A 15,664-nucleotide genomic window follows, 5' to 3' on the forward strand; every position below is an offset into this window, starting at 1 on the left:
CAACCCGCACATTTTCTGAGGTGGTTTTTCTTCACACACCTGGAGGTGATATGGCTTTAAGTGCTTTTCGTGACTCGGGTGCCGACATTTCTTCGATAAGCAAACGTTTTCTAGACCCCACCTTAATCTTGAACAACCTGAGGTGTCCAGTGAAAACTTATGGATCTATAGAGACTGATCAGCGTTTCATTCCCCTAGCTTATGTCAAAATTTCCTATAAGAGCTGGTCAGGTGCAAAACATATTTTAACCCATGAGGGAAAACCTGATTTTCTTCTTGGAAATGATCTTGCTTTTTTGGATCACATGCAGAGTCAAAATGTAGCTTCGATGTCGGTAGTCACACGTTCTCAAAGTAGGGAGATGCATAATCCTGAACGGGAGCAGGAATCCACTGAGGATAGCTCAGATGGAGACCTTACCCAACAGCAGCCTCTTGTGACCGAACCTGATAATGCAGCTACAACTGAAACTACAATAGAGGAGGTGATACCTAAGGGATCAGAGGACTTTAGACTGAAGCAACTTAATGATCCCTCTCTAGCTTCTTTGAGGTCACAAGCAGACAACTATGCTGAACGTCCTGCGCATCAGCAAGTTAGTTTCCTGTGGGGAGAAAATGGACTTTTGTACAGAGAATATTTCCCCAAATCCAACTTGGATGCCCAACCTGTTCAACAGTTAGTCGTGCCTACTGAATATAGACTGAGAATATTAGAAATGGCTCATGACCATCCGAGTAGTGGGCACCAGGGAATACAAAAAACCCTAAAGAGGATTTCTCAACATTTTTACTGGCCTGGTATTTCAAAAACTGTAAAGGACTATGTCAGTTCTTGTGACTATTGCCAACGCACAGGCCATCAAACTGACAAGGTAAAGGCCGAAATGCAGATTATGGAAATTCCTGACCAAGTGTTCCAGTGTTTGCAAATGGATGTGCTAGGACCTTTTGTTCCTACTAAATCTAAGAAGAAATACATCATTTCTTTCATCTGTTCTGCCAGTAGGTGGATCGAGGCCTACGCTATTAGCAACCTGACAGCTACCACCATAGCTAGAATCATCGTGGACTTGTGCTCGCGTATTGGAGTACCATCCAAAATAATTTGTGATCAAGCAGGAGCCTTTACAAGTGAACTTATGCGTAAGATCTGTGAGATAAGTGGAATAACCATCAGTTTTAGCACGGTCCATCATCCTCAGTCTCATGGTATGGTGGAAAGAGGTCAACAAACTTTGCTTAGGATGATTAAAACTTTGACCCAAGAATATGGAAACATTTGGGATGATCTTTTGCCTTTTGCTTTGTTTGCTTACCGTAGCTCAGCTCATTCTTCACTAGGTGGCTTTTCTCCAAGTGAGGTGGTATTTGGAAGAAATCTACAAGGACCATTGGACTTCCTGAAATCCGATTGGGAAGCTGTGGTTAAAAGTAGTACTGTGCCAGTTGCTGATTTTGTCAGAAAACTTCAAGAGAAACTCTTGGCTGTCCAGGAGTTGGCCAGAGACAATTTGTTGGATGCTCAAGCAAGTCAGAAGTTCTTCCATGACAAGAGATCCAGACACAGGGAGTTTTCTGTGGGTGATTTGGTACTTGTTCTGAACCCACTCAGACCTTCTAAGTTAGAAGTTGTCTGGGAAGGTCCAGGTGAAATTGTTCAAAAACTGGGAAATGTCAATTATCTTGTCAAAATGTTGGATTCTAATAAGAAACCTGTTCTTTACCATGTCAATAGTTTGAAACTGTACAAAGATAGATCTGCAATGGTTTTTCAATGTCATGCTGAATATTTTCATGCTGCAAATGAACCTATTGATATGTTATCTGAATTGCAAGATGCAGGTACATGGTCTGATAATCTTGTTTTAACAGGTACCGTTGATCAGAAAGAAAGGTTGTTTCAAATTTTAGAACAATACCAAGGTGTGTTTTCAGATAAACCAGGTTACACCAAATTGATCAGTCATGTGATAACTACTGAGAACAATGCCCAGCCCATACGGTCTAGCCCATATAGAGCAATTGGTAATCATGCTATCCAAATTGAACAAGAGATACAAAAGATGTTATCTTTGGGGGTGATTGAACCGTCATTCTCCCCTTGGGCTTCTCCGGTGGTTCTGGTGCCAAAACGTAATGCTCTGGGTGAAATTCTCGAGGAAGTAAGATTTTGTGTTGATTACAGAAAGTTAAACAGTGTTACTGTTCCAGATCCATACCCATTGCCTAGAATGGATGATTTAATTGAACATCTTTCAAAGGCTAAGTTTATCAGCATTCTCGATCTAAAGAATGCTTATTGGCAGCTCGATTTAGCTGAAGATTCACGAGATAAGACCGCTTTCATCACGCACGTGGGAACTTTCCGTTTCCGAAGATTGCCATTTGGTTTGAAGAACGCTGGTGCGTCATTTCAAAGGATGATAGACAAACTTTTACAAGGTTTACCTTTTGCAAGTGCTTATCTTGATGATGTTGCCATTTTCAGTTCTGATTTTGATTCTCACATGTCTCACATTGAAACTGTTTTGTCCAGACTTCAGCAAGCAGGACTGACAGTCAAAGCCAGCAAATGTCAATGGATGCAAGGAAAAGTCATGTACTTAGGTCATTTGATTGGGCAAGGAGAAATTCAGACTTTGCAAGCTAAAGTACAATCTATTAATGATTGGCCTATTCCAAAAACTAAGAAACAGGTACGCTCGTTTTTGGGCCTAGTTGGCTACTACAGAAAATTCATTCCTGATTTCAGTCATTTGGCTTCACCTCTGACAGAGCTCACTAAGAAGAGACAGCCTGTCAAGGTAAAGTGGACACCAGAGTGTCAAGGTGCCTTTGATGCTTTAAAAGCTAAGATTATGGATGCACCTATACTGAAATCCCCTGATTTTGACAAACCATTCATTTTACAAACAGATGCCTCTGAATTAGGACTTGGAGCAGTTTTGTTACAGCAAGGAGAAGATGGGAACCTTTACCCTATCTCCTACTTCTCTAGAAAACTCTTGGATAGAGAGAGAAGTTACGCAGTACCTGAAAAAGAGGCTCTTTCTATATTTTGGTCTCTTAATTTACTTAGACCTTACCTATGGGGTCGTAAGTTTACACTCCAAACAGATCACAGAGCTTTAGTTTGGTTACAGAAGATGAAATCTCACAACCAAAAATTGTTGAGATGGAGTCTAGCGTTGCAAGATTTTGATTTTGAAGTTCAACACATTCCTGGAAAATTGAATGTTGTGGCAGATGGTCTTTCTAGAATGTACTGTGAAGATTCTTATGAACCTGAACGTTGAAACAATGTATTCAACAGTGTGCTATGTTTCAGTATTGTAATAGTTAATTTGTAGTTGAATTTTGAGATATAACCAGTTAATTACTTTGAGTTACTTTTTAGTTACTTTTGCTTGATTTCTTAAAATTAGATCAGATTAACTGCTCTGAATTTTAACGATAATCAGGGGGGGCATGTGATGATTTGTGTTTTTATGTGTATTAGAATGGGATATGTAGTCCTAAGATTGTCCCAATAGCATCCATTTTGATTTAAAGTCTGTTCTGTAGTAGGAAAGTTTTACATGCTGTTTCAGAGAAGCTTCGCTCTCTGGTTATCTCGTTGCTAAGATGAGCAGAGAACAGAGACTTTCGTAGTCAAAATAATTCTGCCACAAAGTATGATAACAACTGAAGCTTCATGAGAAAGTTAGGCGGAACAACAAGACCCAGGAGGCATTCTGGGAAGAAGAAGGAAGTTAGTGAGGAGTTGGAAAAAGATGGAGATGGTCTGAGAAAGGGCAGACACGTGCTTTTCCCATAATGGACTATTTTTCCTACCTTGGACTGATGGAAGTCAACAGGTTTTCATCTAGCATCAGCCTATGAAGACTCAAGACACGTGAGATGGACTATGTTACCCTTTATATTAGTTAGCATAGTTTCATTTCTTTATTTTTCCAGCTGGAGTGGGGGGAGTGGAGTGTTCCGTTTGACTTGATATGAAAATGTACCTACTGAACTATTTTACTATCAACTGAAACCTTTTCTAAAGCAATTCTTTTTAATAAAACAGTAATGATTGATTTCTATCTAGAAGCATTGTTTCTTGTTCAGACTAGCTGAGGAATATTAATTGGCCTTATATGTTCGCTACCAAAGATTTCTAGAGCCCAGATTAATCTGAGTATATCTCATGGTTATGTCTGTGTTGCTTTCTTAAAAAGGGGATTGGCTTTTGAGGAAGAAATTTAGACAAGACCTGGCTGGGAACTAAGTGGCTCTGCTCAGCAGTTAGAGGTTTGTCTGGATTTCGTACTCATCCCAGTCTCCGGCACCCCCATAAATCTCTTTGGAGATAAGGGGCTGCTTACAAGAGACATCTGTCCACAATCGAACGTGAATGTATTGTAATCGTATAGTCATTACAGAAGCTCAGGCCATACATATGGGGAAGACATTTTGTTCTTTGCACAGACCGTTCCCCACTTCTGTGGCTGAGAACTATAAGGGCAATTAATAACAAGTTAATGAGATGGGCCCTACTGCTACAGGACTTTTGATTTCAAAATCCGGAGTGTGAAAGGGATGCAAAATGTAGTGGCTGACGCTTTGTCACAAAGACCGGAAGACTGATTGATGAAAAAGAAGAAATAAGTAACTTATAATGTAATAAACTGATCAAGTTATGAATAAATAAAAAAGGAATTACAAGTGTAATATTTTTGATGAATATAATGATATAAGTAACAGTAACAGTATTGTAGTAAAGAAGTTGTGAGTAATGCAAATGTTGATTAATGTATTTTAAATGTGTAGAATGATAAGACTAATATTTGTTAAATTGTAATCAACAATAAAATGCATGTCTATACTGTATATAGAAATGAGTAAATAGAAATGTGATTTAAATGTGTAACTGAAAAAGGTAATGAAAATTTGTTTGAAATATTGCTAGGTGTTTCCTACGTTGTTCATAAGAGTAAACTACTGTAGGTTTTACCCCATGAAACAAACTTTCCAAGGGCAGAAGTCTGTGGTGGAATGCCCCACATCACTCCTGTCCATCATATGGAGCTCAAGGGCAGGAGCCTATGATAGGACAGGAGGGGTGGAGTTAGGGTCACAGACACTTAGAGAGAGTTAGAGAGAGAGGGAGAGTTAGATAGGGAATGGAAGTGAAAGAGTTAGGACATTGAATTGAGAGAGTTAAAATAGAGATTGGAAAGTTGGAGTGTTATAGAGAATAGGAAAGCGTTAAAAGGAATAGAGAATAGATAGATGATTAAAGAATATTGTTAAAGAGGTTACTGTGAATAAAAACTCATACAAGTAAACGTGTAATCAAATCCAATTTAATGAATGATCCTCAACAACTGTGATTTACATCTGTGATTTAAATACCAACTAAATGATCAATAAAACCTCTGAGATATATTTGGTAAATTGTGGACTAGATCCACTGGTGGCAGCACAAAAAGAGGCAACGCATCCTGAAGGTTTGGGGAGAACAAACAAGGGACACTAGGGGGACACAACACTCACATATAAAGAATTACTAACTAAAGAACAGAATATAAAAGATAAACAAGAGCTAGAGGAACTAGGAGTGGCCACGGATTGGTGGTCAATGTTGAAACTGGAATAGAGATACAAAAAAGATAAAATTGTTGGTTTCTTTGAGGGTGTAATTCAGGTGGATGAATTGTGGATATATACTAATGAGAAAATAATTTTAAAAATGTACACATACTGGAGTATGAGTTGGAGGATGAGAGGGTGAAGGAGATGATGGTAAACTGGTCAAGTAAGTCTGGATATAATATTGATATTGATGAATTGACCAAGATGTGGAAAGGGTGTCATAAAATGATTAAGCCAGTGAACCTTAGGGAAAATATCCTCAACATGTTTTATAGATGGCATTATACACCTGTAAGACTGGCAAAAATATCAGAGGGTAATAGCAATGTTTGTTGGAAGTGTAAAAAAAAATTCAGGGACCTATTTATCATATGTGGTGGACATGTGAAAAAGTCAAAAGATTCTGGATACTGGTGTGGGAAATGGCAAAATACTCAAGAAAAATTAAATTTTAAACCTGAAATGGTATTACTGAATATCATGCCGGAAATTATTGATAAGACAATAAAATATTGTCTAATGTATATATTTACAGCAGCTAGGTTACAATGGGCCCAAAAATGGAAAAATGAAGAAACCCCAATGATGGAGGAGTTTTTAAAGAAGCTGTTGGATATTGCAGAATTAGATACACTTTCAAAAGCATTATGGGATCAGCCAAGAGGCTATGTAAAGCAAAGCTGGAAGCTGACATATGATTGGGCCCAGAAAAAGACAGGAGCTTAGGATGAAACTTTTTATTTTATGAACTCAGTGCTCACCGAAATCCTCTTGGAGATACCCAAGATCCTGATGACAACGGAATCTCTGTCCTAGAAGTGTTTGTGTGTGTGGGATGTTGTAGCTTGGTAGTTTTTCATTTTTGTTGTTGTTTGCTTTGTGTCATTTGTCTGTTTGTTTTGTATTGTTTATAAAAAAATAAAATAAAGGGGGGGAATAAAAAAATAAGCTAATGCTCCAAAATATAGTGGGACAAATTAGCTGTAAACTGTCGACATTTTATCCAGCTGTTGAGCACATCAGTTTGTGCAGACTCCATATGCTAATCTCTTATCTGTTAATTAAATATATCTAAACACTTATTTTAGCATGGGATATTGTTTTGACTGGCACACAGGTACAACACAATAGATTCATTATGCATGCTTTAAATGTAGCCAACACCTTGATTCATTTCCTCTGAATACCAAAATCCCAATGTGTTTCATTATCAAAATTTTCAGCAGGTGGGAGCTGCGAAGAATGCACATTTGAAGCCCTACCTAAGTCACTGTTTTATTACAGAATCATCTTGTTTTTTATATTTGTACCAAAATATCTGCAAGTATTGCATGTTCTAAAGCAGGGGTCTTCAAACGTTTGACCCTGAGGGCCATACTGAACACTTTCAACACCTTGCGTATGCACATATGCCCTCTTGCACCCACATGAATGCATGCACACATGCACCCACCCATGCCCCACGCCTGGACATCCACGCCCCACAGAAAATGGACTGGATAAAATGGCAAGGTGGGCTGGATGTGGCCCATAGGCCATAATTTGGAGACACCTGTTCTAAAGTGATTCCCACCAGATGTTTTGGACTGGATCTGCCATCAGCTTCAGCAAGAAGGGCCAAATGATGATAGGAGCTAAAGACCAATGCACTGAAGGAAGCAACACTGGGAATTCAAAAGCACCTGAAGGATGCAACAATGTTATGTCTTATCATGTAACATGCAAAACACATCCAAAAGTTGTAATTTCAAGTTAGTATGTTTAATTTTGTCACAAGATCACAGATTTCACCCAATGCATCATAGAATTTTGTTGTATAGTTCATACCATCCTTTAAATTTCAGAAAATGAAATTCTATGACTCGGAGCTAAGCTTTTTCCAACACAAGCTTCATATGCATGGCAATCTGTTAGAACAAAGGTACATATGTATACAGTAAACTCTTTTAAACATCTTGCTCAGGAAAGACAACAATCTGTCTGGAATAGAAATCCTAAAGCACTCTATAGCAATGTTATGTCTTTCACACCACGTTTTAGTTTTCTCCCTTCTTTGTCATACTGGGACTACCAGCCATAAGCTTTTGTCCATACTGCCTTCTTCTTGAACTCTTGGAGAGATCTCAGGGCCAACAGTGAAGCTGAGAAAGAAGTAAAGAACATTCCTAACATTAGTGAACACTGCAAACTGAAATAACTCCTCTATAATTACATCCTTCAATTAAACCAGTGGTTCTTAACCTTTTTGAAAGAAACGCCTCCTTGAGCCATTGAGGAAGTTATCATCGCCCCCCCTCCCCGCGGTGATGATATCTTTCTTATTTATTTATTTATTTATTTCACTTAAATCCAATGACCCCTGAAAACAAAATTCAATTCCAAGAAAATGAAAGGCCCCAAAAAAGTAACATTTAATGATTTAGTTGCAAGCGAATTTTAAGACACAAAAAGAAATATAAAAAGGGCATAAAAACAAACCACAATACAGGAACTAAAAATTTCAAGACGAAAACTCTGAAACTAAATTAAGATTGGAGGAAAATATATATTCATACACACTGTAAAAAGGCTGCAGCCATCTTAACAGGTTTGGCTTGCTCCAGCGCCCCCCTACCACCCCCCTTCTGCTCCAGCGCCCCCACACCATCCCTTTTCATTCTACCGCCCCCCTGAAAAATGAAATCGCCCCCTGGGGGGCATTATCGCCCACGTTAAGAACCACTGAATTAAACAGTGATTTGAAGAGGCAGGAGCAGCATTATCACAAATATTCAGATTCCATAAAGCAGGAATGATCAATCTTGACTCTAAAGTCATTTTATTAAAACTGCAACACCAAGGTACCTCTACATTGGCTATGCTGGCTAGGGATTGTGTGAGTTGAAGTATGGAGGCACTGATCCTATGAATAAATATTGGTGTTCTGTAAAGAGCAGTGGATTTGCTCTATTCTTTCTTCCCTGTTTGCTCAGAGCATCATGCTCTGGGTTTATCAAAGAGCATACTATCAGATCAAGGCAGAAAATCTGTTTCTTTAACCAAATATTTAATCCTTGGGCAAAATTAAGAATGCCTAAAATAGTTCAGAAATTCCATCCACTTCCTGGAAATAAATTCTTGGCATCTCAATTAGAGATGAGCAGGAAGCTCAGTTTGCAGGTTTGTGCCAATTTGTATGCATGGACTACTTGTGCCATGTGTTCCCTTTCCTTGCTTCACCAGCGGGTATACACTCCTCTCTTCCTCCTCTTTGGCTATTCAACCAGTCTCCATCCAGAGCATAGACTTCCCTGCCCCACCTCCTTGGTTGCCCAATCAGAAGAGGAGGCAGGAGAGGGAAACCCAAAGAGGAGGAGAGGAACAGGCTCTGACTGATGAGTGGATAATTGGCCGAGGAGGTAGGGGAAGGGAACACGTGGCACCTAAGATGCTATGCATACTGAGTTTTGTGCCCATCCGAGTTCTGTGCTCATCTCAAATCTCAATCAACCTTGGGCTCTTCTAAAGGGAGGATTTGCTCCATCACAGTCCCCTTTTTCTACCTGGCATCAGAAGAGCATTTTCATACTTCTGCCAAGTTCTACCCGTGTCACTTGCGCGAGTCAGGAGGTGAGGCTGAGGAGCCTAACGCTGAGGGAGGCCCGGAAAGAAAAGACAAGAATTCGGGCCTTCTCGGCGGTGGCTCCTCGCCTCTGGAATAACCTTCCCCCCTGACATCCGCGCGGCTCCCTCGCTGGGTATTTTTAAAAATCAATTAAAAACACTGATGTTTCGGCAGGCCTTCCCCGCCAATTCTTGATCTTTCCTCTTTTTTCTCTCCCCTCGTCTTTGTCCCACCTTGTCTAAGTTTTTCCCCTTTTTAAAAATTGTTTTAATCATATTGTAATTACGATTGTTGTAAGCCGCCTAGAGTGGTCTTAAGTGGCTAGATAGGCGGGATATAAAATAAATAAATAAATAAACACTTTACATCCAAATGAAAAGCCCTTACTTTGGAATAAGAGTGTGCAGAAAAGAAACACTTAAAACTGCAAATTTCAATGTGCTTTTTAGAAAATCTCTCTTTAGACCAAATTATGCTAAAGCAACACATACAACATTGTTGTACAACTTCACCTGATCAATGAGAATGACATCATTGCACTGGCAGATTGCCAGCAATCAAAGAGTTATTTTTCAATTTTGGAGTGCACACAACTCATATGCAATAAGATGAAGTTGGGCACAACCCAGAATAAAGAAAGGAAATCTTTAATTGTTGTTGTTTAGTCATTTAGTCGTGTCTGACTCTTCATGACCCCATGGCCCAGAGCACGCCAGACCCTCCTGTCTTCCACTGCCTCCCGGAGTTTGGTCAAATTCATATTGGTCGCTTCGATGACACTGTCCAACCATCTTGTCCTCTGTCATCCCCTTCTCCTCTTGCCCTCACACTTTCCCAACATCAGGGTGCATTTAATGTTAACTACTGGCAATAATGTCATTCACAGAGCAATAGGATACTTGTCACTGTTATTTTTATCCCACAAATGCAAAGGAAAATGTAACTTTAACATAGGAGAGACCTTTTTTGGCCTAAGGATCCTTACAATATCACTTTATCTTGCTGTCATAAAAATGTTTTGTTTAGTAATTGATACAATCCTCCTTTTGAAAGATAATGATAATATTTTCTCAAATCAAAAGATTATACACTTGAATTCTACAATACCTTTCAAAAGGTCTCTAGAAGACTGGGAGAGTACTTCCTCTGAGCTTTCCATTATGTTCAACAGCCAATCAATAAACTAGGAATAAATTTGAAATTAAAACATCAACAATCTTACTCCAGACACCTTGATCTAATTTTGGAATTCAACTCTAGAGGGAAAAGAATTAGTGTCATTGTTTTCACATATGTTCACATCTGAAGCCCAGACCATAACATACGCATGTATGTTAACAGTAACCCATAGCTGTATTTTGAAAATCAAATGCTACTTCTTATTAAGCACATCACGAGCAAAAGGTAAGCGTGGCAGAAGACAGGGGCATTTTAAAAAGTGAAAAATATGGTCAGTTTTTTAAAAATGCTGTTAAATTGATGATGACACAGTGAATGTAATTTCACTTTACTTTTGAGTTTCTGGCTCAATACAAGCATACGGCTTAACACTAGTTACACACTAACCAAGGTCTGATGTCTTAACCTTCGTGTATGTTTTCTGATGTGCAATAAAACTAAGAGCTAAGTTTCTGAGTTACCTGATAACTCCAAAGGGCTCAAAGACATGAATTATTGCTGTATATTGCTGTGAGGCTGGGAGTACCCTAAGGGACACTCCTCAGAGTGTGCTGTCCACCTCCTTGAGTGAAGATACTGTGGGAATGATGACTGCCCTGGAAGAGACCTTAAAGGGACTGTGCTTGAGTGAGGAGGGACAGAGAGATCCAGAACAGAAGAAACCACCAGAGGGTGACATTTTGGTGGGGGGGAAAAGGAAGGAATAAGAAGGAGAGGAGAATAGAAGGGGCAGTTGCAGTTGGGTGAGGCAAAAGCTTCTTAATTTTAATACTTCCTTGAGAAATAACATCATCCATATTGCATATTAGTTGCTTGTTACAACTGAATCCTAAGAATTTCCTCACTTTGTGAGATCAGACTTGGAGGATCAGATTTATTATGTTGGCACTTGGGAGATGTGCTCAAGTTAGGTCTGAGAAGCAAAGCTATTGGGCATGACCCTCATGACGCAGTGGTTAAACTGCTGTACTGCAGCCAAAACTGTGCTCACGATCTAGGGTTCAATCCCAGATAGCTGGCTCAAGGTTGACTCAGACTTCTATACTTCCAAGGTTGGTAAAATGAGTACTCATTTTACCAACCTTGGTAAACCTTATTGATCTTATTGACCACCATACAACAATGTGTAGCCTGCATAATTAACTTGTAAACTGCCCAGAGAGTGCTTGAAGCACTATGGGGTGGTATATAAGCAGCACACTTTGCTTTTGCTTTGGAGGAGATATGAACCCTGTTCAGACATTATAGCCTGAAAGCAAGGAGGATGACAGTAGAAAAAAATGAGAGTTTAGTAGAAGGTATTTGCAGTTAGGATCCCAGCCTTTTTTATTTCCATTTACAAGGTGAACCATCCTTCTATCATTGTCTCTGCAGACTTTTTTAAGGAAAAAAGGGGGAGATAAATCATCTTAACTACTTAAGCAGAGAACTCTTAACCCTTTTCACTGCCCTGTTTCTCTTGTATCTGATGGAACTCTTTATATTTATGAGTTAGCTGTACAGAGATCAAAACAGCTAGACGAGTCTGTGAGAGACCCCTTGCTCTATACCCACAACATGGCCAAACACCCTGAAAACCCACAACAGCTATCAGATCCCAGCCATGAATGCCTTCAAGAACACAAATACATAAACAAATAATAAAAATGCATTGACACAAAACCTATGTTCTGTACTTAATATATCACTATACTGACAATCAATCAATCAACCAACCAGTACTTAAGGCCGGAATTTTAAAAAATCCTCAGCATGTTAAAGAATCCCTAATTAGAACTTAAATCATGTACCTTTTGTGTGTGTTCCTTCCACGGTTCCTTTGCCATCAGGATCTGCAAGCACCCTGGAAGAAGAGTGAGGGTCTCCTGGGCAGCCAAATGATCTACTGGCCGCTGGCCCAAATAACCTGCAGACAACTGTGACACTGTGCCACCTTCCCAGGGAGACCAATCAGCACTGAGGCCAAGCAGCAGGGGTGCAGCATGGTCAGCCCACGCCACCACAGAAGCAGCAAAGATCCACAGAAGGAAGCTGACTGCCTAAAGAGGAAACAGATGTGCCTTTTGTTAATGGGCTCAGCAAAGTTAGAGAAAGACTGCAAAGCTCCCTACTCCATCACCACCCTGCAGCAGATAACTACTGGATCCAGAAGCTCAAAAGAAAAGGGAGGATCTATCAAGTTGGAAAATGTATGGGCCATAACTTGGCACTGGAACTTTTTAAATGGAACATTACCAGAGTGTTCAGAGAAAGTTTGTAAGGCAGGAAAAGGGAAAAGGAGAAACAACTGTCACTAATTTCTGTGTATCTTACTTGTTTGCGTTATCAGCACTACACTGCCTCATAGCATCTGTTTCTATGGTAGTCAATAACCTGGTTCCTCCAATCTTCCTATAAGCAGATAGTGCTAAAAGATGATTAGTACAGGCAGGCCTGTACTATCACAACAACAAACTATAGACATTCCAGTTCAAATGATTCTGGACTAAAATTACTGAACTTCCTCACTAAGGTTTAGATAGTTCAGCTTTTATTATCTACTTGTAAAATGGACATAGGGTAGGCCCATCTTACTGTTCTGAGGGGGAAGGTAAAGATGATAAATACTGCAAATACACTTTGCACACAGAGGCTGTGCCTTCCGTGATCACTACTTCAATATAGTGGCTAAGAGCCTGATATGCAAAATGGAAAGAATCCTACACACAGTTCCAAGGGCACAGGAATTTTCCAAAGAGAAACTTTGTGCCACCATCTTCTTCATTTTTTCATGCTGGAAGCAATCCAGTGGTGTTTCTGGAATGGACATATCAGCTGACAGGATGCTGTCATTGCCCAGGGGATGTGTTCACAGGCTAGCCACAAGGCTCTCTGCCAGGCTGAAGAGTGGCTCGCCGATCGCAAGCTCTGGAGTGATAGGATGGGAGCACGGAGCCCACAGCACCAGCAGATCAGTGAATGGACCATCCAGCCCCATGGGGCCGGACTCTTTATTACAGTGGTGCCCCGCTTGACAACGTTAATCCGTTCCGTTAAAAATGCTGTTAAGTGATATCATCGTCAAGCGAAAGTAAAAAAAACCATTGAAATGCATTGAAAACCGTTCCAATGCGTTCCAATGGGCGAAATACCTCATCATAAAGGGAAGATCCTCCATAGGGGAAGCCATTTTCGATCACTGTCTTCCGGAAATAGGTCCGGAAAACAGCAGGTGGCCATTTTGAAAATCCATCGATCAGCTGTTTTTTATCGTTGGGAAGCGAAAAATCAGTTCCCGAAGCAGGGGACCGATTCAACGTAAAGTGGATTTCCCCCATTGAAACATCATTTTGCAATCGCAATAGCGACTGCAAAAACCTCATGGTGAAGCGATTTCGTTGTCTACTGGGGTACTCATCAAGCGGGGCACCACTGTATTTCCACCTGCGTGGGGGTATTCATATTCGAATACCCCCATCTCTAGTTCACAGTCTTCACATTCTGATAGGCTTCTTTCAACTCCCCCACACCACTAACTGTGTTAGTGACCTCAGGCATGTCAGGTTCTCTCTAGTCCACAAACCTGTGATATAACTAATAATATATAGTGCCATGCAAGATTGCAGCAAATATTTTTGGGTTAATGTATATTCAACACTGTATTTTCTTCTGCTGAACAATATGAGAGACGAGGCACTGAATTCTAGAGTACTGTTCAACACTACAGTTAGGTTCTAACTGTGAAACTGCTAAACCAAACTGTCACAACTACCTCTCTGACAAGGACACAGAGCCTTATTTCATGATCCCAGCAGTAAATAAGTGTTGCATGGAGAAGTGGACTTACAACACAATCCTTTGCATATGTAACTAAATGTAAGTCTCATTGTGGTTATGCTCACAGGTTCGTAAATATGGAATCATAGAATAATTGAGTTGGAAGGGGCCTATAAGGCTATAGAGTCCAACCTCCTGCTCAGTGCAGGAATCCAAATCTGAGGCACGGTGATCCTATGGGAGCAAGCAAAACTTACTTGAAAGAAAGCTGTCTGGGTTAAAAGGTGGGGGACAGTAGATTTTGTCTGTGGTTCCCCATTCTTCCTCTGTGCCTCTTTTAAAAATATCCATCATGTTGACAATAATGAGAGAGGAAATATATGCAACAGCCCTATGAATACTTGTTTGTCTTTCTCAGCAGGTGGGTAGGACGGTTTCAAATCTTGCAGATCAGCCTTTCTCAAGCCAGCAACCTCTAGATGTATTTGACTATAATGTCCATCATCCCATGCCTGCAATAGCCATGATAAGCAGAACAATGGGAGTTATAGTGCAACTCATCTGCACAGTGTCAGACAGGGAGAAGCTCACTCATGGCCTCTTTGATCTGTTACCAAGTATACCTCTTCACCCATTACTACTAAAACCTCTGTCACTGTTGTCAGAGTATGATGGTGGTGGGGCAGTAACACAGGAGGGCTCTATCACTGAAACAAAATAGTCTGTGAGAGTATCCTTGGACAACAATTCAATTATATTTAGTACACAATAAAAATAGCGTAATAGCACAAGCAAGCAGTTCAGTCTATCTGAATTATTTAAAACAAGCTAAATTAACTCAGATGGCTTGACAAGCTCACAAAAAACTTTGCTCTTAGGTTAATATCTGAAGTGATATTTTCTTCTGCGATTCATGTTCTTATATTCAGGCAGGCCAGATGTCTAATTCCCATATTTTAAACATGTGTTCCATAAGGCCATTTTGATACATTCTGCTAGCTATTTGATATTTTCATTATGGAAGTAATTAAATAACTTTTTCATATGGCAAAAGATAACATAAAATATCTCCACACGTTCCTCAGAAAGGGTATGACCCATAAATCAAAATGTCTGCCTGTTCTAAAAACCACAAATTATTTCCTTGGCCTGTACCTCATTAGGAGACACATTTGGTATGGATGCTGTCTTCAAGGAAACATTCCTGATATACCCCATCAGTTCCAAGAGCCACTCCATTCTCTTTAAGACTCCTAGATGAGCAGGAACAAAAAAAAACAAAAAAGAAACAAAACCACATTGTCAGACCAAAACCATACATGGCATTTTTCAGGTGCTTTAACATGGAGACAGGAATCTTCTTCCCACTTCAGATAACATTCATTACCATCCTATCCAAATTATTCTCTTTGCACTTTAAAAGGTTCCACAAGACCTCCAGTAAGTCTTTGACAAGAAACTCCCATCCTTGTGTATCTAAGCTGC

General features: G+C 39.9%; 1 protein-coding gene across 6 annotated transcripts in view; it reads right to left on the bottom strand.

The window, feature by feature from the left end:
• Window positions 1–5,335: 5,335 nt before the first annotated feature.
• The window catches only part of FOCAD (focadhesin), a 249,024-nt gene continuing 238,695 nt past the window's right edge, over window positions 5,336–15,664 (bottom strand). For all 6 annotated transcript variants that reach the window (XR_013541436.1, XM_078384917.1, XM_020790338.3 and 3 more), the window contains 4 exons: window positions 15,335–15,432; window positions 12,214–12,462; window positions 10,352–10,427; window positions 5,336–7,781 (listed from right to left, as the gene is read on the bottom strand). Coding sequence is in view for 5 of the 6 variants with exons in the window: in XM_078384917.1 (XP_078241043.1) it covers window positions 7,708–7,781; window positions 10,352–10,427; window positions 12,214–12,462; window positions 15,335–15,432 (497 nt within the window). In the remaining variant the exon portion in view is untranslated. The remainder of the gene's footprint in view (window positions 7,782–10,351; window positions 10,428–12,213; window positions 12,463–15,334; window positions 15,433–15,664) is intronic.

This window comes from Pogona vitticeps, chromosome 2 (assembly GCF_051106095.1).
Source record: "Pogona vitticeps strain Pit_001003342236 chromosome 2, PviZW2.1, whole genome shotgun sequence".
NCBI classification, from domain to species: Eukaryota; Metazoa; Chordata; class Lepidosauria; order Squamata; family Agamidae; genus Pogona; species Pogona vitticeps.